Genomic DNA, 25,098 nt, shown 5'->3' with positions numbered 1-25,098 from the left:
ACTTCTCTTATTGACCTCCAACTGTATTCACACTGCAGCTGCTTCAGTCTCTCCCCTCTCTTATCTCTCCCTCCACTCCTCCCCAAGAACTCCATTCATCGCATAAGTCTCTCTTGTCTATATCCTTCTACTTTGCTGTGCCGTATGCCTGGAACAAACTGCCCCATGCAGTACTTTGGGCTCCAGCTCTGGTGGTATTCAGAGCCATGGTGAAAGCCTGCTTTTTTTGAAGCTGTGTTTAAGTCCTAACCCACTTGTAAAGCAATCATATCTGTTTGTCATTCCTTCTATAATCCTACCTTTCCTGAGCAGTATGTATAGATTCACTCTTTTTGTTCCGTTTGCCATAATTAAATTGTAAGCTCTTTTGAGCAGGGTCTGTCTCTTGCGTGTTTAAGCCTGGTAGCATTATATAAATAATAAATAGTAGTCATGTACAGTAAGTGCACAAAATTTGATCATATCAGCTTGGAAATCCAAGAACTGGAAAAACTCAATATTAGTGTATCAATATCAAATACAAAAAGCACTTAAATAATATTTATTACAACACAATTCAATTTTTTTTGATTATGTAAACTAAAAACAGATACAAAGTTTCATAAAGCAGAAAAGATGTATCTACAATAAATACTAAGTCAACTCGCAATAGTGCTACTTCTGTACATGTGATTTATTTCAAATATGACACCACTAGCTTCTGTATTAATGCTACAAAAAATGGAAAATCATTTGGAATAAATCCAAATTTATTTGTAATATAGTTTGTTTCAGTGGGTCACATGTCTAATCTGATTAAGGTGACTAGCTTTACAGAGTATCTTTTGGGAATTCTTTTGCAATTCTTCGATGTGGGCATTTAAAATCTTTTCAAATTCTTTAGCTCGTTTGTCTTCTTCCTGGAAAAATTTCTCTATTGCTGTGTTAGGAAATGATGTCTCTGGGGAAGACTGGAAAATAAAACAATAATTGTGAGACAAAGCCAAAAATATGAGGTGACTATTTAGCATGCACTGATTGAGAAAATGACAGACTATTTTGTCTGGTTAACATTTTCTTTTTTTTTTAAAGTTCTTTATTCATTTATAATTTACAAGTGTACAGTAAATAACAAACACGTAAGATACAGCATCACTTGAAAATCAGCAATCTTTCAACAAGAAAATTTAACCCTCCCCCCTCCCACATCACTTTTCCAACAAAATAGATATACCACATAAATATAATATCTTATCATTAGAATATATTGTTAATAAACCCCCCCCATACCACAATAAAAAATTAAAACTTGGGAAAAGTGTAAATTATTCTTTATACCGTGTTTCCCCGATGATAAGGCAGGGCCATCAAATAAGACAGCCCCCCCCTTTTTAGAAAAAAATGTAAAATAAGGCACCCCCCCCCCCGCAAATAAGCCACCCACCGATACCTGCGCTTACCCGAATCAGGTAGTACGGTGGGTGACTCCGTGTGGTCCCTCCGTCTACCGTATTTGCCTCCATGGCTGCGTGCCACGCCTCGTCATGAAGTAAAGAGGAGGAAGTGACAGGACTGCAGCGCGCGCACGTGACTCCGCGCAAGGAAACACAGGCAGCTTCCCTCATCCCTCCCTAATGGAGACTGCAGGAGTTTGTTCACGGTCAGAACATCCAAAAGTGAGACACGCAGACAGGTTTCTTTTACTGTGAGCAATACCACTTACTGTATATAAAGCCTGTTTAAAATGCATACGGTATATAAACAATGGTTTCACATTGTCAAGTCCCCTCTGATGCTGCACTACAGAATAATCTCTTTACTGTGTTTCCCTGATGGAGAACATTGGGGACATTAAATGGTACAATATATGGTATGATGGATAAAGCTGGCCATACACGGTACGATTTTTCGGCCGACCGTTTTCTTCCTCCAACGAACGCATTGCGAATGTACCTATCGCGAACGTAATAAAATTCTTTTTTTTTTCAACAATAACTGTACTGTAGTCTTCTTCATGGGTAAATAAGGCATCCCCCCGAAAATAAGCCCTAGAGCATATTTTGGCCTTCCAAAAAAAATAAGACAGTGTCTTACCATCGGGGAAACAGGGTAATAACTTATAAATGGCCCCTACACATCCTTAAATTTATAATAGCCTTTTTGTACTGCCAACGCTCTCTCCATTTTAAATATATAACATACTGAGTTCCACCAAAACGGATAGTTCAATCTTGTACAATCTTTCCAGTTATATGTTATTTGTTGAATGGCAACTCCAGTTAAAATCATTAAAAGCTTATTATTATTAGCCGATATTTGAGGCTTAGCTCTCATCAGTATGCCAAACAAAATTGTATCATAAGATAAAGCTACATAATTTTCAAGCTGGTTAACTTTTTCTTCATATTCGTCATCTGAGGAGTCTGAATCTGCCCAGATAAAGCTATGGATGTCTAAAGGGTCCTCCTTTTACTAAAGTGCACAAAATAATTAATATGTGAATACATTTTCAACTGCAATTTGGCATGCAACGCACTCAACACTTGTCAGCGTTCAGCGATTCTTCTCACACATTTTTGGATGCTTTGATGCATATTTAAATTTTGTAGTGTATTTCGAGTGGACCCCAGAAGATTATTCATAACCGAAACATTAAGGCTGCGTATCGGCACTTAACTAGCCTTTTGAGCACAGAGTTAGGTGCCAATATGCAGCCTTATTGCCCTGACGCAGCATAGCGAAACGCTGGCAGGCAATCGGCTTTTGGCTGATGGGCTTAACAGATTTGCTGTTTTTGAACAAGAGTGTGGAATGCTGATGATACCTTGAACTGCAAGGGATAGAGATAAGTGGTGTAGCTTAAGGCTTTTGTGCATATTTGATGCTACCACTCATCCGATCACAGTTCTAACCCACTAGCGGGAAGCGATTTTAAGGTCACTCCCGAGGCCCCCTCCAGCTTAATAAAAGTAAGTCTGGAATGTAGTGTTTAGCTCTGAGGAAGTTTTTTTAAACATAAAAACTTATTTAAAAATTATAAAATGATGTATTATTAAACTATAAAATTATTTGATTATGAAAGGCGTTATAAAATTGATAAAGAACCATAGGGAGGAAGAGGTTTTGGAGCCAATGAGGGAGCTCATGAATACAGCCTGCTCAAAAGCTAATGAGCAGTGGCATGCTGGGAGTCTGAGGCTCTTTCCTCCTTTCCTTATGGTATCCTTTGAGCTGAATATATTATGATAGCATAACACTATATTGAAAGTTAATCCCTTTTAATTAGGGAACAAGTTAATATATCCCCTAGGTGTTTGGAGTATTGAATTGTTGGTTTCCTTGGGGTTGTGTGATTGTGGAGTGTGTATTTATCCCCTAACTAGCATCTACCCCACATAGCCAGAAGACAAAAAACATGGCCACGTCAGGTTTTGTTTAATAAAGCGCAACTTTCCTGGTACTATTGGTCTGCTCCATGTTTTGCAGTTGTACAAATGCCTGGAGATCATCACCTCTCTTGTGTGTATTCTTCTGAATATGCTCATAATCAAAACTTTTAAAACGTCCAAAAAAACAGCTTAAGTCGGCACTTGGACGTCCTAATAGTAGGGACGTCCAAGTGCAGATAATCAAAACCAACTTTCTGGACATAAAGCAGAACTTCTAAGCTGCTGTGTATCCAGAGAGCAAAGGGGCATATTGGGAGGTGTGTTATGGGCAGGTTGTAACCTGGATGTACCCCAGCAATAATCAATGCTTTTCTAGAGGGAACTTAGACACCAGCAGTTAGACCTGTTTGAGTTGCGTCTAAGTTCCACAAGCTCTGACAAGACAACCACTGGAGGATAGAAACATAGAAAGATGACGGCAGATAAGGGCTATAGCCCATCAAGTCTGCCCACACTATTTACCCACCCTCTTAAGTCTACTGACCCCCTAAACTATAATTGTAATTATACTGTCACTCTACTGACCCGCTCATTCAAGTCCTAGTGACCCTATCCCTTGGCATGACCTCATAGGGATCCCACATAAGTATCCCATTTGTTCTTGAAGTCTGGGATGCTGCGTGCCTCAACCACCTGCACTGGAAGCTTGTTCCAATGCTCAATCACTCTCTCCGTGAAGAAGTACTTCCTGGCGTCTCCACGAAACTTCCCTCCCCTGAGTTTGAGCGGATGTCCTCTTGTGGTCGAGGGTCCCTTGAGAAGAAAGATATCATCTTCTACCTCGACCCTTCCCGTGATGTACTTAAATGTCTCAATCATGTCTCCCCTCTCTCTACGCTCTTCGAGAGTGTAGAGCTGCAATTTGCTCAGTCTTTCTTCGTACGGGAGACCCTTTAGCCCCGAGACCATCCTGGTGGCCATCCGCTGAACCGATTCAATTCTGAGCACATCCTTACGGTAATGTGGCCTCTAGAATTGCACACAGTATTCCAGATGAGGTCTCACCATGGCTCTGTACAATGGCATCATGACTTCAGGTTTCCTGTTGACGAAGCTTCTCTTGATACAACCTATCATCTGCCGTGCTTTAGATGAAGCCTTCTCCACTTGAGTGGCTGCTTTCATGTCAGCACTGATGATTACTCCTAAGTCTCGTTCTGCCGTAGTCCTGGTTAAAGTTTCTCCATTCAGGGTTTAAGTTCTGCAAGGATTTCCGTTACCGAGATGCATGACCTTACATTTCTTGGCGTTGAAGCCCAGCTGCCAGATCAAGGACCAACTTTCTAAAGTATGCAGGTCTTGCTCTATAGCATCCTGTAGATTATAGCCATTTACTATATTGCATAGTTTGGCGTCATCAGCGAATAAGGTTACCTTGCCTTGAAGCCCTTGAGTCAGATCCCCAATGAATATGTTGAAGAGGAGTGGGCCCAGGACTGAACCCTGTGGCACTCCGCTAGTCACCTCCGACATTTTAGAGAGGGTACTGTTAACCACCACCCTCTGAAGTCTGCCACTAAGCCAATCTTTAACCCATGCAGTTAGAGTCTCTCCTAATCCCATCGATTTCATCTTGTTCAGCAGCCTGCGGTGTGGGACGCTGTCAAACGCTTTGCTGAAGTCCAGGTACACGACGTCCAAGGACTCTCCCGAGTCCAGTCTTCTTGTTACCCAGTCAAAGAAGCTGATTAGATTGGACTGGCATGACCTACCCTTGGTGAATCCATGTTGGCTGGGGTCCCGGAGATTTCCCTCGTTCAGGATCGTATCTAATTTATACTTAATTAGTGTTTCCATGAGTTTACACACTATTGAGGTGAGGCTTACCGGTCTATAGTTCGCAGCCTCAGCCTTGCAACCCTTTTTATGTAGAGGAACGACGTTGGCTGTTTTCCAGTCCAACGGAACTTTCCCCGTACTTAGTGAGAGATTGAAGAGCACTGCCAACGGAAGAAGGCATGACCCCCCCTTTACTCCCACAGTGGTCACAACCCCCTCTTACCACCCAAAGAGCAAACCCTACCTCCAAAAAAACCCCTGTAGGCTTCCCATCAGCTGATCGTAGCAGAGGAATCCCCATTAGCTGAGCAAGTTTTAGGGATTCCTGGTGGCTCAGCTGATGAAGATTTCCCTTGAGCTGCGGAGCCCTATACCCCTCCCCCACATTTTGAGTCAAATTGGGGTCAATATTCAAAACGATTTAACTGGGCAGGAAATAAGTCTCTATAAATCTCAAAACATCTTCACCATAATAACTGAGGACTGTTGTATAGCTGCTACCAGTTTGGACAGTGATGTAGAGGATGCATCTGCTTCTGGCACTATCATTATCAAAGAAGTGGATTGTGTCAAATTACTAATAAAGAACTGGAGAATACTTTTAACAGATTCCTGTGATACTCTATGGTATAATTGCTGTTGAGACCTGGGCAGAACTTGCTCTGTTCTGTTGCTCTGTTCTGCCATATTGACATTCAGTTTGGGTGCCTATCTAATAGCACTTATGCTCCATATATCTGGGTCATGGTGCCAATGCTGCATGTCAGCACAGCTTCATCCCACAGGAATATCTCACCACAGTGGCAAACTGATTCTTAAGGTCTGTCACAGATGACAGCATGGGAAATACAGAACCTTCAAGCAGCTAGGTATGGATAGGTGGCAAACCAGCTATTCAGGTTTACGAGGTGTGATCAAAAAAAATACAGTGAATGTTTAAATTTTAAAAAAATAAATAAATAAATTACAGTAAGACACACATTACTGTTAATTGCCCTTGCTTTGAACACACTTATCGCATCGTTCTTGCTACTTTCTGAATCAATTCAAAACATTTACCTTTCATGGTCATTTTGACTTTGGGGGAAGAGTCAGAAGTCGCACAGTGCTAGATCCGATGGATGAGGACGCACTTTAATGTTTTTATTTGACAGAAATTGCTGCACCAGAAGCGATGTATGTTGTGAAACATTGTCATGATGGAGGTGAAACCATTTGCTCATTTCTCAGGTCGCATTCACTCACCTCATATTCTAATCTGTTCTTAAAATGTTTTGAATGGAACCATAAGAGATGTTCAGAGCCTCACTAATAGCAATCACTTGTTTGATCAAATCATTTTGCTTACTCTTTTCTACATTCTTGGGTTTTTGATGCTGAAGACCATCCCAATCGCTCCTTAACTTCAACCAATTCACAACCATTATCAAATCACTCAAACCCCTTGGAAACAAGTCTTCATAGTCACTGCAATATTACCATAAACTAATTTGTGTTTCTTTAGCACTTTTTTGTAGTTTGAAACTAAATTTCATGTTCGTGATCTATGATTTACGGTACACTTTAAAACACACCTCTCAACTGTAGCTCACAACCAACTGACAGCACGAACAAGTTGAAACTTCTCACACGTTACTAAGGTTTGATGCGTTGCTTCCCATATTGAAGATACCTGCTGGATGGTGCTCGGTAGCAGAATTCACCGTATTTTTTTTCCACACCTCATATCTCTCAAGGCCTTAGCCATCCTCTTAGACTGGAACGTTTTTTTGGGACATGGACTTATTGTATCTAAAAATGTTGTAAGCCACCTTCAACATTTATAAAAGTGCTTGGGCTAGCTCAAGTCTTATATTTGTGTGAAATAATGATGCATCTACATCAGCTTTATTGCTAACCATAAAATAGAAATTTGTGAAAGATAATGTTCCTGTTAGCAAGTTGAAAAATCTGGACTAATTTATCCAACTTTTGTGTGTCTGGTTTAGAGAAGATAGCGCCCATAAAAGGACACCACTGGTAACAATGGTAATTTAATCATCAGTGCTAAGATGTCTGCTGAAATTTTCATCTACTAGTCCTTCCTGCAGTTGGTCTATTTGTACCCTCACAATTGTGGAACAGATGGCTAGGAACCAGAACAGCAGCTGCATAATCTACTCAATGTAAAAAAGGCTTGGGCTTTCTTGATGAGAATCTTAGGCCTAAAGCAAGCAAATAGCAATTACCAGTTGGGTATGAAAATCACTCATCAGCAAAAATTTGAGGAAAGAAAAACATATAATTGTAAATAATCATTAAAACAAGTTATTAAAGATTCTTTCATAAATAACTAAAATGGCATCATGCCAGGGTTGCAAAATTTGCTTGCATCTCGTGGATAGATGTTGACAGCACCAGCTATACAGTTAAATCATAGGAGCCAACTGGCTGCAAGAACTAGCATAAAAAATGTACTGTTTATCAGATTCAGCTCATGGTTAAGGGAGAATATAAATCTCATAAGATGCTGACAACGTTTTATTTTGATTGCAAGGACAACTAATTTAAATAACAAAAGGGCATACAATACATGTAAAAACGGTAAAGTTCAGTTAAATAGCAAAATAGAAATAGTTTTTAGTTGTTTGAAAAATGAAATCAGCACCAAATTATTCTATTGCCTGGTTTTGTAGCATATAGGGGGTAATTTTATAAGAAACCACCTGGTTTGGGCACCAAGAATGGGCTTAAACCATAGTATTTTAATCTTTATGTCTAAAAAGGTCCTCTTATAAAATACTGCTGATTAATAGTATGGATGTACCATAGTAGTACTTGCTCTGCCTGGACATTAGATTGGTAGTTAAGTTGTCTATTGTAATTCTTTGTATCTAATGCTTCATGCCATCTCCAGGTAACCCAGAATTCTGTGGTACGTTTAATTTTTAATGTGTATTGGTGGATATTGGCACAATATACTTAAACAAGGAATTGTACAATACTAAAGCTGGCAATGAGGAACGAGATATGGAAGAAGTAATGCATAAGAAAATATTTTGTCATAATGGGGAGAATATTTGGATGCAATTTGATTTTAAATACATGCCATGCCACTATGTAGCTATTTAAAATAGGTACAATATTACAAAGCATCCTTTCATGTGTTGGCCATGAGGTATTCAAGAGTAACTCCCCTATCCATAATCAGGCTGTATAAGTTGTTAACCTACCCCTCCTCCCCCCTTTTATTAAGCTGTGCTAGAGGATTTTAACGCGGGCCGGTAAGGTAAGTGCTTCAATTCTATCAGCTTCAGAGCATTTAGCGCAGCTTGATAAAAGAGGCCCTTAGTGGCAGCTGGAGGCAACCCTAAAAATGATTAATCTGCTATCCAGAAAATGTTTCTATGTAGTTCATGCCTAAACAACAGACCTGAACTAAACAAGACAGGCATGGTTATAGAAACTACACAAATTCTGTGCTAATACCTATACAAATGGCAGTGCTGAATATTGGGATTAAGTGCCGATATCTAACTTAGGAGCCCTTTTAAATATGACAGGTTAAATTATAATTTTTGGTGGAATTCTGTGTGTCATATATACAAAATGGAGCTCACAATAGCAACGCATATATTAGTAAATTTCAGAAAGTCTGGGGACCGTTAACAGATTTTTGTAATGAATGATTAACTTTTCCCATGTTAAGGTATTTGATTAGGGGGGAAAAGGGTGGGTTTTACTTGTTGTTATCAAGTTTCAAGTTTCAAGTTTTATTTAAATTTGATGGTTCGCTTAATATTTCTAAGCGAATTACATAAAATGTACAATTGGGTAAAAACATTAAAAATGTTAATAAAATTTCTGCAATAAATAACACAGGGTAATTTCAGACTGACAATACTAACACATACTACAAAACTGGAGTAAAGTGGAAAAAACGTGAGGGAAAAAGTTACAAAATTTTGATTCCTAGTGCGGAGAAAAAGAGGGTTGAAGGGGGGAGGGTAAAAACATCAGGATTTGGGTATAAGAAACTGGAATTGAAATTTACATGGAAGGATGAGAATTTAGAGGTTAAATGCAGCTTTAAAGAGGAATGTTTTTAAATTATTTTTAAATGAGTTGAGATCTTTAGAGTGTCTGATATACAAAGGAAGGGTATTCCAAACAAGCGGTGCCTTAACCGAGAAGATGTCGTGGCGTCTAGTTCCTATTGTTTTTAATGAGGGGACCATTAATAGATCTTGTGTATTAGATCGGAGAAAACGATTTGAGGTATGTGGAATTAGAAGGCGGTCAATGAACTGTGGTTCATTGGTGGTTGTTGTTTTAAATACTAATAAAGCTATTTTGTACGTTATTCTTTGGTTAATAGGTAACCAATGTGAATTTATTAGGTAAGGCGTTACGTGGTCGTATTTCTTCCCGTGATGGATTAATTTAATGGCGATATTTTGTATGATTTGTAGACGTCTTTGTTCCTTATATGTTATATTTAAATACAATGAGTTACAGTAATCTAGTTTCGAAATTATGAGGGAATGGACTAAAATGTTTAGCGATTTTGTCTCTAGATATTTAGACATTGACCGGATTAAACGCAAGCGATAGAAGCAATTTTTAACGATATTATTGATATGTTCCTGGTAGGTAAATTTGGCATCTAGTATTACCCCTAAGATCTTTAGAGATGGTACTAAATCGATTGAAGTGTTTTCGATTAAAAAAGGAGTGGAAAGCTTTAGGTCCTGTCTAATTGGAAAGAGTAGTGCCTTTGTCTTGGATATGTTTAAAGCTAATTTATTTTGAGTAAGCCAGTTTTTAATTTTTTCTAATTTTTGATTTATTTGAATTACTTCATTGGGATTATCTGGATTGACTACGTGAATTAATTGAATATCATCTGCGTAGGCGTAGGTGGTGAAACCTATGGATTGACTTAAGTTGAGTAAGGGAGCTAAAAAGATGTTAAATAATAGAGGAGATAGAATTGAACCCTGAGGGATTCCATAGTTGTTAGAAAATGGTTTAGAGGAAGCATTCTTGAACCGTACCGTGGATGTACGATCAGATAAAAAAGAAGTGAACCATTGAAGAGATACTTCGCTAACGCCTATGGATTGTAGTCTGTTTAAGAGGAGGGAATGATCAATAGTATCAAATGCAGCTGATAGGTCTAAAGAGAAAAGAATGACTGAGTTATGGTGATCAAGATTATATATGATGTTTGTCGTAAGTCCAATTAAAGAGTATTCTGTATTGTGATGTTTCCTAAAACCTGTTTGATTGGGGTGTAGTATGTTGGTGGAATTAACAAAGTCTGATAACTGATTGAAAATCACTTTCTCTGTGATTTTTGCCAAGAAAGGGATATTGGCAATAGGACGATAGTTGGTGGGGTCGTCAATACTAACTTTATGATCTTTTATTATTGGTAAAATTAATGATGTTTTCCATTTTTCCGGTACTTTTCCGGAAGTTAAACTTTTTTTTATTAAAGAATGAATATAGGGTCCAAAGGCCGAAAAGTGTTTTTTTAAGATTGCCGGGGGTATGGTCTCAAACGGGGAGTTTTTCAGATTCAAGTTTTGAATAACTGTTTTGATTTCTATTAATGTTGGAATGTTAAAATTAGAGCATTTGGCGCATGGGATTTTAGAATTGTTAGTTAAGTCAGGGGGGTTAGTGTTTTGGTTAAGAATGAATTTGTTGCGTATACTAATAATTTTATTACAAAAGGCATCTGCCAATGTTTGAGCTGAAAGTTTTGAGCTATTGTTATCATGTCGTGAATTAGAATTAAAAGATTTCAAAATGGAAAATAAAATGGATGAATTTCTGGCTATTTTAATTTTATTTGAATAGTAATTTCTTTTTGTTTCATTAATTTTATTTTTGTAAAATAGTGCTAGTTCTTTGAATATTGCCAAGTTTGTAATGGATTTATTTTTACGCCATTTTCTTTCTGTGGACCTAAGTTGTCTTTTGATGAGTTGGAGTTCTGATGTATACCATGGGTTTTGAATTTGTTTGTTAGTTATTGTTTTGTTGATTATGGGGACCTTTTTTTCTAATAATAATTGAATTGTTTCGTTCCATGAAGTAAGTTGAACTTCTATTGGATCAGTTTCTAACAATGGGGGTCTTAGAAGAAGAAAAGATTCAACTGATGAGGTTTCTAATTTTGAGTAGTCACGATATGTTATATTCTTAATTATATATTATATATTATATAATACAGTGGTGCCTCACACAACGAACTTAATTCGTTCCAGGAGCAAGTTTGTTATGCGAAAAGTTCGTTATGTGAAACGTGTTTTCCCATAACAATACATGTTAAAAAAAATAATTCGTTCTGTAGCATAAAATATGCTAAGATGACATAAAAAAAGATAAATTTTTGGTTATTATTTTTATTTAGATACATCTAAAAACATAATTGTTTTTTAAAACAACACACATTTTTTAAATTTAAAGACAGACTAAGTAGAGTCTAATTTTACAGTGAGAGAGGGCAGAGTCTCAGCGGCAAAAACTGGGACTTAAACTGTTCATTTTTTTTTTTTTTTTCTACCGTGTTTCCCCGATGATAAGGCAGGGCCATCAAATAAGACAGCCCCCCCTTTTTAGAAAAAAATGTAAAATAAGGCATCCCCCCCCCGCAAATAAGCCACCCACCGATACCTGCGCTTACCCGAATCGGGTGGTACGGTGGGTGACTCCGTGTGGTCCCTGGCACCCCCGACACGATCGGGGCAAGAGGGAGCTCAAGCCCTCTTGCCCCCCCGACTCCCCGACACGATCGGGGCAAGAGGGAGCTCAAGCCCTCTTGCCCCCCCCGACTCCCCGCCACGATCGGGGCAAAAGGGAGCTCAAGCCCTCTTGCCCCCCCGACTCCCCGACACGATCGGGGCAAAAGGGAGCCCAAGCCCTCTTGCCCCGCCGATTCCCCAACTCCCCGACAATATCGGGCCAGGAGGGAGCCCAAGTCCTCCTGGCCACGGCGACCCCCTAACCCCACCCTGCACTACATTACGGGCAGGAAGGATCCCAGGCCCTCCTGCCCTCGACGCAAACCCCCCCGCCCCCCAACGCCCGCCCCCCCCAAGCACCTCCGACCGCCCCCCCAGCCGACCCGCGACCCCCCTGGCCGACCCCCACGACACCCCCAACCCCCTTCCCCGTACCTTTCTGTAGTTGGCCGGACAGACGGGAGCCAAACCCGCCTGTCCGGCAGGCAGCCATCGACGGAATGAGGCCGGATTGGCCCATCCGTCCCAAAGCTCCGCCTACTGGTGGGGCCTAAGGCGCCTGGGCCAATCAGAATAGGCCCGGGAGCCTTAGGTCCCTCCTGGGGGCAGGGCCTGAGGCACATGGTCGGGTTGGGCCCATGTGCCTCAGGCCCCGCCCCCAGGAGGGACCTAAGGTTCCCGGGCCTATTCTGATTGGCCCAGGCGCCTTAGGCCCCACCAGTAGGCGGAGCTTTGGGACGGATGGGCCAATCCGGCCTCATTCCGTCGTTGGCTGTCTGCCGGACAGGCGGGTTTGGCTCCCGTCTGTCCGGCCAACTACAGAAAGGTACGGGGAAGGGGGTTGGGGGTGTCGTGGGGGTCGGCCAGGGGGGTCGCGGGTCGGCTGGGGGGGGCGGTCGGAGGTTCTTGGGGGGGGCGGTCGTTGGGGGGAGGGGGGGTTTGCGTCGAGGGCAGGAGGGCCTGGGATCCCTCCTACCCGTAATGTAGTGCAGGGTGGGGTTAGGGGGTCGCCGTGGCCAGGAGGACTTGGGCTCCCTCCTGGCCCGATATTGTCGGGGAGTTGGGGAATCGGCGGGGCAAGAGGGCTTGGGCTCCTTTTTGCCCCGATCGTGTCGGGGAGTCGGGGGGGCAAGAGGGAGCCAGGCGGAGAGAGGGCAGTTAAGCGCAGTGCCTGCGCGGAAGGATGCAGCTCGGGCGACTTCGTTGTGTGAAACGAAGTTCGTTGTACGAATCAAGACATAAAGTTCGTTGTGCGCAGCGTGCGCTGTGCGAGGCGTCCGTTGTGTGAGGCACCACTGTACATGAGTATTTCAATAATAGGGAGGGAGGGGGAGGGATTGTTAGATTCAATAAGAATGATATAAATGTTAGATTTCTTTCATAATATTTAAAATATTATAGAATTTTAATTTGTAATGAAATGTTAAATTTGATGCTTATATGAGAGTTAATCAAGTGTGTATCTTTAAGTTTTAAATGAGTTTATTTGCTACACTTGTTGTAACATATGAAAATGAATAAAGAATTTTAAAAAAAAGGAGCCCTTTTACTAAGCTGTGATACTATGTGCTAAGTCCATTTACTAACGCAGGACTTTCTTGCACGCTAAGCCCATTTCTATCATGGCAGAAAAATAGGCATTTTTCTATTTGTTGAATGGCACCTGTTCTAGAATCACTACTTACAAACATCCTAATTTGTAAATGTGAATATGCCTTTTGTACATATAAACTGTGCCTACCTACCTATTCTGAAATTGCTTCCAATGAAAAATTTGAAAAAGTAAAATTTCCTCCTAAGTTTCAAATATATTGATTTATTTTCAAAAGGCACTGGAACAGAAAGAAATAAACCAGCATTAGTACTTACCAATGTACATGTAATATTATCCCCATGGCAGTACTGAGAGAGGAGGGAAAGGTTCGGTGTGTCTTGGTTAGGCAAACAGCCAACAATGGACACTTTAGTCACACCACCTGCCGCTACCTCAGGATTCCTGAAAATATTCTCAGAGGGATCGTCCCAGCTGCTAGAAACTGCAATGTCACCAGTTTCATTGTGAAGTGTAAGACTTTTGATGCAATTTCTGGTAGATTGAAGCAGTTCTGTTTTTAACTCCCAATTATTTTCCTGCTGGAACATGCTAAAAGAGAAAACAATATTTAACAATGAATATCAGTCTACCTCAGTCTAAATTCAGTACCTGAATTTAACTCTCCTTGAGCTACACCTGAAAGGTATAAACCTAACCCAAAATCTCTTCCTAAACTACTAGGAAATGAAATTTTCTGGAAATCCGCTACCCATTCTAGTTAAGAGATATAGATTGATGTGCAAAATGTAAAATGCAACAGAGAACCCTGATTGTAAAAACCGCTTAGATAATCTTGATAGGCGGTATATAAAAAAAACCTAATAAACTTGAAACTTCTGCAGTCTTTTTGGGGAACATGTTAAACTTACCAATCTCTAGTCAATAGTTCTCACCTCGATACAGATACAAGGATCATTAGATTAGAATTATATTTGGTTATTATTAGGGGCTGACAAACTTATGTTAGATGAGAGAACACCAAAAACAAATTATAAGATCCATTAGGGTACAGACGATGGGATATCAAACAGGAAAAGTTTGGAACTCTTCCATAAAATTTGATATCATATTAGAAAAGAAATTCAAAAATCACTTAAAACATCTCTTATCTTCTGCTTAATTTATGTTTATTTCTTTTGATTTGTAAATTCCCAGGTATACCTGGTTTTATCAAAAGCATGTAGGATAAACACAAAAGATCCCTATATAGCAAGAAGATGGAATCAAAGCAAGGTGTACAGGGATGTAAAGTAGCAGGAGGAACCCCTAAAAAAGAACATAGAGAGATGTAACTTGCATACTGATCTTTATCTGTCATTATTTGCTACGTCACTATCTGCCTCTTTTATAAAGCCATGCCAGCGGCTGCCGTGCAGCAACAGCCCCGAAGCCCTATAAATCTTTATGGGCTTCGGGGCCGTTAGCACACAGCAGCCACTAGCGCATCGGCTTTGTAAAAAAGAGGCCCTATGTCTGAGCTCTCCTTGGAATGTATGAGCTATGGTGAGGGATCAATACCACCCTGTAAAACACTGAAAGTGAAAAAGCGCAGGCTTCCCTCTAACAGTCTTGTAATGACAACTGGTGTTGTTGATCTGAGTTTATAGTTTAACTACTTGCATATATTCAGATTTTCTTTTACTGCACACACTGGGATTTCAAGTGTTTTCTTGTTGTCTCAAGTGTGCCATTAGACTTTGTTGGGTCTCCTTATATTTGTGGGTTTAAGTTTCCCTACAAATAAAAGCTACTGTTTGACTCAGCTCAGGCGTGGAAGCATCTGTTCCTTCTTCTTTTGTTTTTTTACTGGATTGGATGTTTTGTTGGGATACTGCCTGTTGTATTTGTTTATTCTGTAAATAAGTGCATATTTTACAGGTGGGCAGAGTTTGGGTGGAGTGTGGAAGGGACTTACACTTACAGATGTAATTTATAGAATACTATAAGTTATGCAGTATCTCTGGCATTTAGGCACAGGTATGTATGCCAGCTCTATGGCTGGTATGCTTGTGCTTAACAGCATATGTGCAATATATATCCAGTTATCCAGACTGAAAAAGCTAGGGCTTTTCTCCCTGGGAAAGCGGAGACTTAGAGGAGACATGATAGAAACCTTCAAGATCATGAAGGGCATAGAAAAAATAGACAGGGACAGATTTTTCAAATTAAGGGGATCAACAAGTACAAGGGAGCACTCAGAGAAATTGAAAGGGGAGAGGTTTAGAACAAACGCCAGGAAGTTCTTTTTCACACAGAGGGTGGTAGATACATGGAACGCGCTACCAGAGGATGTGATAAACAGGAGCACGCTACAGGGGTTCAAAGAAGCTTTGGATAGGTACTTCGAAGATAAAGGGATTGAGGGGTACAGATAAGAGTAGAGGTAGATTATAGGGATGGGATTAGAGGTAAGTTATAAAATTAATCAGGGATCACTGTTCAGGCACTAGGCCTGATGGGCCACCGCAGGAGCGGACCGCTGAGCAGGATGGACCTCTGGTCTGACTCAGCGGGGGCAACTTCTTATGTTCTTATTTTAGAATTCTGTAAAGATAGATAGATATTTATTTTCTTTATAGAACAGGTGTCACATAGGCATACTTATAAAATTACCCCTCCTCCCCCATTGGGCACACAATTTTATAAAAACCTATTTCAACTGTTTTAACTATTGACGTGTTTTTGCAAATTACCATGCATGCACATGTGAAGAGATTTTAGTATGACATGTAGTTGCTATTTATTGTCTCTATCATAGCACAATAAAGATTCCAGCTCATAATTCAGTCCCTAATACTAGGCCTACTTGACTACTGTAACATCCTCTATCTCCCTTGCCCTGAAACTATAACAAAACAACTACAAACTATCCAAAACATAGCACTAAGACTCATCTACTCATTGAAGAAACATGACCACATTACAGAAGCATATCTCAAATCGCACTGGCTTCCAATCCCAGCAAGAATACAATTTAAATTCTACTGTCTACTATTTAAGACTTTATACGGAGACAGTCCAATCTACCTGAATAATCGCCTCATCCACAACACCTCAACCAGACATAGGAAAACTCACATCCCATTCTCATACCCCCCCAATTAAGGAGGTCAAACGGAAAAAACTATATGATGGCCTCCTGGCCACTCAAGCAGCCAAACTAGACAACCAAATCGCCAATCTATTGATGGCATCCCTTGACTACAAGACTTTTAGAAAAGAAATAAAGACCATACTCTTCAAGAAAGCCCTGAAAAAAGAAATAACACCGCAAGTTTCAATCATCACCTCTCACTAAAGCCAACTACCCAAACAAATAACCATACACAATTCTTACTCTCTTTGAAAATGTCCAAACTTTTTTTTTTTTCTAGTAAGTTCTTGTTGTAATACATCCTTGATACTGCAAGGTAATGGAGGAATAGAAATCCCTAATGTAATGTAATAGCTCATTTCAAGACTTTGGGGAACCCCCCCAACATTTGCATGATTTTAAACGTACTTTTCACTGGCTTTTATCTCTGTGATATCATGAACAGAATAGTTTGGAGATTCTTCAGGCTTTTCATGACCAGACTCAGAAGGTAATTCCAGTTTAGCTTGTGCTTTAATAAAGTCATTTTGCAGCTTTCCATTTTCATACTGCAGTTTTTCAAGGGTAGTATAGCTTTCTTGTTCCTTTAAAGATTTTATACCCTGTGAGAAAATAAAATGGTCTTTTAGTCAGTTCTTTTGTTCTCAAAATATGCCTTAAAATAAAATTTTAGCAAAGAAACTTGGTATATAAAGGTAGATCAAAATCTGCTTGAAGCCAAACTACCTTGCAGAGATATTTTGTACGACAGGAATTCTAAATTAATCACTTGTGTTTGGTTCACAAAGTCTCTACAAACAGAATTTTACTTATTTCAATAAGTTATGCATTGCTAACCACTGTCTAATTAATAAAAAGTTAAACATTAAACAGTTAGCTTAAGGGGCAAGACAATAAGGTTCTGGCTCAAGGTGCCAGTGATTAAGGGAATAGAAAGGCAGCCTCATTGGCTCAACTGTTGTTCCTTTGCTCCCACAGTTGTGTAGCTCCGCTGGCATTTTTGAAAGGCGAGAGCAGACATTTCTCATCTCTTACGAGAAACTGGAAGCTCCTGTTCTAATATTTCAAAATTGCCATGGTTAAGCTCAGTGGTGGGAGCAAAGGAATATGTTTTAGGTGCAATGTAAGGCTTAATTGTGGGGGCAGAGGTTGGAAGGGGGCTGATGTTTGGGGCTAGAAGGGAAATGGAACTGAAGGAGGCTGATGTGAGAAAATAAGATGCTGGACAAGTGAGAAGCAACAAGAGATAATGGCGGTGGACAAGACATATACAGAAGAAGGTAGAGAAAAGGCAAAGATGAATACAGGGTTATGAAGACAGTGTGAGTGAATACTGGAGAAGCAGACAGGCAAATTCTAGAAAGGGGGAATATAGAAGACAGAGATGCAGGACAACATTGGCATAGACTGGGATTGGATGGTAATCTAGAAGATGATAGACTAAGATAGGCTGGGTATCGGGAGGGATCATTTGTGAATGAGAATGCAGGGACTAAGCCTGGATGCACTAAGATAACTGGTAATACCAACTGGATCGCTATTGGCTGATTCTCAGGCCGATTTTGGACGAGTGATCAATGTGCTACCAAGTTTGCATGCAAATGATTTTTCATGGAGGTGCAAATCATTTGCATGCAAACCCGACAGATCAATCACTGAGTGAGCGACTGACACATGCGCAGAGCCCTAACAGCAGTGACAGGGGAAGCAGCCTCCTGTCACTGCTGTTAGGGCTTCTTTTTTTTTTTTTTTTTAATGGCACAGATGTTGTGCATGTGTTACACGCGTACACAATCTACTCCATTAAAGAAAAAAGCATTCACACTGATGGCCTTCCCCAACCTCCCCCCCCCATGGCAACAAAAATAGCAAGAGGGATGCCTACTCCCTCCTGTCTGGCTGAATACCCCTACCCAGTCCTGGACCCCCATGCCACTGACCCCTCCCCTGAACCAATCCCTTCCCCAAAAATAGGCAAGAGATATGCCCACTCCCTCCTGCCACACAGGACACCCCCACATCAGGTATCCCCGAGCCACCGTCCCTTTCCAAACAACAACAAAAAAAACAAAACACGGCAGGAGGGATAAAAAAAAAAACACAGCAGGAGGGATGCCCACTCCTTCCCGCCACTGGACAACCCCCACCACCAACCCCCCTGAACTTCCCCCGTACCTTTTTTGAAAAGTTGGAAGCAGGAAGCCTGCTTCAGGCCCACCACTCCAAAATAGCGGCTTTCCCCCTCCTCAGTGCATCATATGATGTACAGGGAGGGGACAAAGGCCCCGACTGATTGGTGACATGGGGGGTCCGGACTGAGTGGGGGCATGGTGCGGGGGTATTCGGCCAGGCAGGAGGGAATCCCTCTTGCTGTCATTTTCACTGCCTTGGGGGGGGGGGGATGGAGGTCACACTGCCCGTTCATGGTGCTGGTTTGGGGGAGCTCTTTGGGGAGGGCCATCAGTGTGGGGGAAGGATTTTTTTCTTTTTTTTAATGGGGCAGATTTTGCAGGTGTTACACACGCTTAATCTATGCCAGCAAAAAACCTGTCTACCAACAGTTGGCTATTTCAGGTTAGTAGGAGCAATCATGATTTTATGTGGGATTTTAGGGCATCGATCGGTGGGCTAGTTTGCAAGGGATTTTAATATTAATGGGGTAATTTGCATGACTGGATTGGAGAATGAGTGATCGCTCAGAGAAACACATGGCCAGCGGATTTGTGCATCAGGTCGGTTAATCCAATCGATTGCAGAACCGGTCATTAGACGCTCAGTAAGTTTAGTGCATCCCCTACAAAGTGGTAACTTGGGGATTAGGTAGTGGGATAGAAGGTATTAAGAAACTGACAAGGTTTAAGAGGACAATTGGGACTAGGTGATTTGGTGAGGGTTATAAGAAGGGCTTGATACTGCAGAAAGAGGGATGAGGGAAGGTTTGAACAACCAGGAAGGATTGGAAGGAAGTTGAAAGAATTATGGAGAGGATGAGAGACAAAGAAAAGGGACAAAAGGCCTTTGAAGGAGGTGAGAGGGAAGAAATGGGAGTCTCAATAGAGATAAGACAAAGGGACTGAGAGTTGAGAGAAGGACTGAATAATGAGGAAGAAGCTGAGGCTAGGGAGAAGATGAAAAGGAGAGACAGGAAGATAGGCTGGAGAGGGGATGAGTACAGATGGTGGAAATAAGAGACTAACACTTAATGAAAGTTAGGGGAACAGGAAGCTAGAAAAGATAGAGGTGGAGCATGGGAGGACAGAAAGTAAGAGTTTATAACACAGCCATCAATTAAAATCAGCCTCTGTGAGGGATCATTAATGAGATATTCAGGGATCACAAGGCCATATCAACAAAACTAAATGAATTCTTTGCTTCAGTCTTTACTGAAGATATAAGGGAGTTGCCCACACCTGTAATGGTATTTAAAGGTGATTAGACAGTGGAATTTAAATCTCATGGGACCTGTTAGATGTAAAAAGCCAAATTGATAAGCTAGAGCCCATCAGAGTTCCTTGGACTTACGGTTAGGAAGAGTGTCTACAAAATTCCACAGCATTGTGTGCTATGTTCCTCAAGTATACACATATGAATAGGTGATAGGATGCTATGGACAACAAGAGCATACGATTCTGAAAACACTAATCTTCGAGTCTCCCTTCCAGGACACTGGAGGAGTAAGTCCTGGAATTCTTGGCTCTTGAGAGTGGATTCAATCACTATGGAACGTTGAGAAAAGCTGTGCTTCCTAGATCTCAGAGCCTTCTTATTTTTTTTTTTTTTTAATACTTTTTATTCATTTTCAAATTTTACATAAAGTGTACAAAATATTGAAATACAATTAATGAATACACAATATCACTTTTATATCTAATACATAATATTCTGAACATATTTTTATCCCCTCTCCCTCCCCCCACCCTTCTAGTGCTTTTTAATCATTCATTACATATTGTATATCATATTATAGCATATGATGTAAAAATTATTTTCACTACCCACCCCTTCATGTGTGTCACAAAGAAGATATTGAAAAGAAGAAAAGAAGAAGAAATCCTACTATTTATTCATTATAATATTTTGTCAATGGCCCCCATATTTTTATAAATTTAGTATATGTCCCTCTTTGTATTCCCTCTGGAATTTTTCAAGTACCTTTCTTATTTCTAATCTTAATGTATATTTTCTGTAAACCGCTTAGAACCTAACGGATGTAGCGGTATATAAGAAATAAATTACATTACATTACATTACATTGTATTGCTATTGCTCTTTCCATTTTGAATATATGACATATTGTATTCCACCAAAATGTATAATTTAGGTTATTATAATTCTTCCAATTGTTGGTTATATGCTGGATGGCAACCCCTGTCATAATTAATAAAAGCTTGTTATTTTCTGGTGAAATTTGACTTTTTTTTCTCATCATAATTCCAAATAATACTGTATCATATGATATTGCTACATGATTTTCCATCAATTTATTAATTTGTGGCCAAATTGCATTCCAAAAACTTTTAATGTAGGGACAATGATACAGTAAATGATCCAACGTCCCAGGTTCCAGATTACAGTGGCAGCATCTATTGGACTTGGAACTATCTAATTTTTGCAAACGTGTAGGGGTCCAAAAAGCTCTATGTAATAAAAAGAACCAAGTTTGTCTCATAGATGCTGACACTGTACATCTCATTCTCCAAGACCAAATTAGTGGCCATTGAGATGCAGTAATTTGATGCTTAATCTCAATGCTCCAAATGTCTCTTAGACCATTTTTTGGTTTTTTATTCAAATATCCAGATATTAATTTATACCACAATGCGGCTTGATGCCCTAGGAAGTCTGCTTGAAAACATAAGAACTTTAAACTATATTGATTATTCAATGTTTTCCATTCAGCCTGAATGGCCTGCTTCAATTGCAACCATTTAAAACTTTGTGTTTTACTAAGACCAAATTTATGTTGCAATTGTGAAAAATCAGGCAGTTTACCTTCTGAAATAACATCATTTAGAGATCTAATGCCTGCAATAATCCAGTTCTTCCAAAGGATTTGAGCTCCGCCAATTTTGATCTTGGAGTTTATCCATAGAGACTGATTAGTTGACTTGTTTATTGGGATAGGTGTTAATTTACTAATAAACCTCAATGTTTTCCAAGTATCCATTAATATTTTATTTTCTCTGTATCTTCTAGGCATGTTAATACTTGGAAGGTGAACTAAATTTAGGGGAAACATAAGGCGCCATTCCAAATACAACCAATCTGGTGCATTATCTATAAGTTCTGGGAGGATCCAATACATACCCTGACGTAGAATATAGGCTTGATGGTACCTATAAAAATTTGGAAAATTTACCCCTCCCTCCTTAATTGATTTTTGCAAAGTTACTAAGGCTATTCTAGGTATTTTACCAAGCCAAAGAAATTTTGTTAAAATGCTATTAAGCTTTTTGTAAAAGGACCCCTGAAAATAAATAGGTATCATACTCATTTGGTAGCAAACTACAGGCAACATCATCATTTTAATAGTTTGAACTCTCCCCCACCAAGAAATATGTAAAGGGTTCCATTGCTCACACAACTCCGTAACTTTTTTTAATACAAATTTTTCATTCTCTTTTACAGTATCTTCAATTGTATTTTTAACTTGAATGCCAAGATATTTAAATCCTTCTTCCTTCCATATGAACGGAAAGTTTTTAAATAGTCCTTTTACACAGTGAACATTTAAAGGTATAATTTCCGACTTACTCCAGTTAATTTTATAACCTGAAAATTTACCAAACATATCAATTAATTCTAATAGACATGGTAAGGTAGATTCTGGATTTCTCAAATAAAGTAAAATATCATCCGCATATGCTGAAACTTTATATTCCATATCAGAGTATAGAATACCCTGTATTCCCCTTGTTTGCTGTATTGATAATAGTAAGGGTTCTAATACAACATCAAATAACAAAGGAGATAATGGACAACCTTGTCTAACTCCCCTCTGCAATTTAAAACCTTCAGATATTATATTATTAATATTTAATCTTGCAATCGGGAAGCTATACAATGTTTTTACCATTTGTATAAATCCAGAACCTATACCAAACCACTCTAAAGCTTGATACATAAAATTCCATTCGACTCTATCAAACGCTTTTTCTGCATCTAATGAAACTGTAAAAGCCGGTTCATCCATTTTTTTTTATAAATTTAACATATGAAACAATAATCTAGAGTTATTAGAGGAGTGCCTTTTAGCAATAAAACCAGTCTGATGCGTGTCTATAATGTGTGGGAGAGCTTTGGCTAATCTCAAAGCCAAAATTTTCGCCAAAAGTTTGTTATCAACATTTATTAAAGATATAGGTCTGTAGTTTGAAACCAAAGTAGGATCTTTATTTGGCTTAGGCAAAACTATTACTATTGATTCAGCCATAGTACCTTTAATATCACCTTTTATAAGTTGTGTTTGATATAAATTTAGTAAAAATGGGGAAATGACATTTTGAAATGTTTTATAGAATTCTACTGTATAACCATCACCACCTGGAGCGGATCCAACTCTAAGAGATCTCAATGCTGTTTCTAATTCTTTTAATGATATAGGTTCATCTAAACTCCGTTTTATATGATCAGGAACCTTCGGTCCATTAATTAAATCTAAAAAATTTTTACCATCTTTTTGTCTCTCCAAATAAGGCTCCGAAGAATACAGGTCCTTATAAAATTTTAGAAATTGTTTTAAAATTATATCTGTTTGATTTGTTATTATACCATTAACATCTTTTATTCCATTAACATTAGTTTTTCTTTTTTTTGCTTTAAGATAATTTGCCAATAATCTTTCCGCCTTATTAGAATTTCCATAATACATTGTTTGCTTGGAAAACAAATCTCTTCTTATCATTTTTGAAGTTAATTCATTATATTTACCTTTTACTTTCAAAAGAGCTTGTAAAACCTCGTGTTCCCATTTAATAACCAATTTAGCTTCTAATATTTTAATTTCTTTTTCTAACTCTATATACTGCTTTTTAATCTGTTTCCTAACATAAGCTGAATATGATATAATATTACCTCTCATGGTTGCTTTAAATGCATCCCATACATTCTCAATAGATGTATCTTCCACTAAATTCATTTGAAAGAAATCATTAATTTGTGTTTTAAAATTTTCCAAAAATTTGTCATCCACAAGCAATGCATTATCAAATCTCCAAGGAGGTCTTCCATTTTCCAATTGATCCAATTGTAATTCTATCCATACTCCCGCGTGATCTGAAATAATAATAGGATCTATGGAAGCTTTAATCACTTGTTTCACCTTATGTGTTGAAATAAAAATATAATCTATTCTTGAAAATGATTTATGAACCTGTGAACAAAATGAAAATTCCTGATCATTAAAATGAAGAATACGCCATATATCCTTCAAATCAAATTATTAAAAGGAGATGGAGAGAAAGGGGTCTCCCACATTCACATCTATATGTCCTTTAGGATTCTGTGAATGGTCACTGCCACAGGATTCAGGAGTGGGTGAGGGATAATGACAAGGTATTGGAGAATATCCAAAGTTTCTGCCCTGGGCTCTTCTTCCATTTCTAACTGAAATGGGACAGCTTGAGTCATCTCCTTCATAAAATAGATAAAAGAGCTTCTCTAGTGGGGGGGGGGGTTACATTTCTTATGTGGTGTGAACAGGGTCTGAGGGAGACAGTGGGCCTCTCCTCTGAGAAGCTCCCAAACGTGCTTTGACTTAGACTCATAGAAGACCTCAGAGGGTGAAATATGAGATTCTGCTTCTCTAGCACTAGTAAAAGAGAATTAGTTGAATGATTCTATTGAGTAATTAAAATGCCTAGCGTTTTTTTTTTAAATTCCACAGAAGGCCCTTGGTTTTTTTAATTTTTTTTTCTTGTAATGTCTTTATAGCCAGTTTTAAGAGGGTAGGAAACATGCTTTGAGGATGGATACAAATATGTGGAAATATCAATTTTACTTGCCCCCTTTCATACCTGCCTAGCCACCCTAAGTACTTCTGTCTAAGAGACTCCATAGATTAAGCCTTTTTAAAAAAAGGAAAAGCTGAAGATAGTAAAGAAGATCCAGATATATACTACATCTGCATTTTATTTTGGTGTTTGAATGTGTTAGCAGTGTAGTAAGGTTGCCATACAGCAGATTACGAGTAATTGGAAAAATTGGAAGAGACTTAATTACAGCTTCTGGTGGAACTCTTTATGTCACATTTATAAAATGGAAAGGACAACAGCCACACAGCAAGGGAATTTTAGAAAATTTCAGGAGATTTGGGAGCCATTAACAAAATATTGTAATGATTGAATATTATATTTCCCCTTAAAAATGCACATCCAGGGTGGGGGAGGGGGGAAGGGTTTTTTGATTTGAATATTAAATAAGGTATATAGGAATGGGGTAATTTATGGTAGGTTTTCTTAAATTTAAAGA

General features: G+C 39.2%; 1 protein-coding gene across 5 annotated transcripts in view; it reads right to left on the bottom strand.

The window, feature by feature from the left end:
• Positions 1-513: 513 nt before the first annotated feature.
• DEUP1 (deuterosome assembly protein 1) overlaps positions 514-25,098 on the bottom strand; it is a 70,332-nt gene continuing 45,747 nt past the window's right edge. For 4 of the 5 annotated variants that reach the window (XM_033948618.1, XM_033948619.1, XM_033948620.1 and 1 more), the window contains exons 11-13: positions 17,038-17,231; positions 13,811-14,084; positions 527-950 (exon numbers count right to left, since the gene is read on the bottom strand). In XM_033948618.1, the coding sequence (XP_033804509.1) occupies positions 771-950; positions 13,811-14,084; positions 17,038-17,231 (648 nt within the window). In that variant the 3' untranslated portion in view covers positions 527-770. Of the gene's footprint in view, positions 951-13,810; positions 14,085-17,037; positions 17,232-25,098 lie in introns of all 5 variants that reach the window. The other variant, XM_033948621.1, reaches the window with a different exon arrangement.

Source organism: Geotrypetes seraphini, chromosome 6, assembly GCF_902459505.1.
Source record: "Geotrypetes seraphini chromosome 6, aGeoSer1.1, whole genome shotgun sequence".
NCBI classification, from domain to species: Eukaryota; Metazoa; Chordata; class Amphibia; order Gymnophiona; family Dermophiidae; genus Geotrypetes; species Geotrypetes seraphini.
Note: the sequence above shows the minus strand (reverse complement) of the source record. Positions and strands in the feature narration are given on the sequence as shown.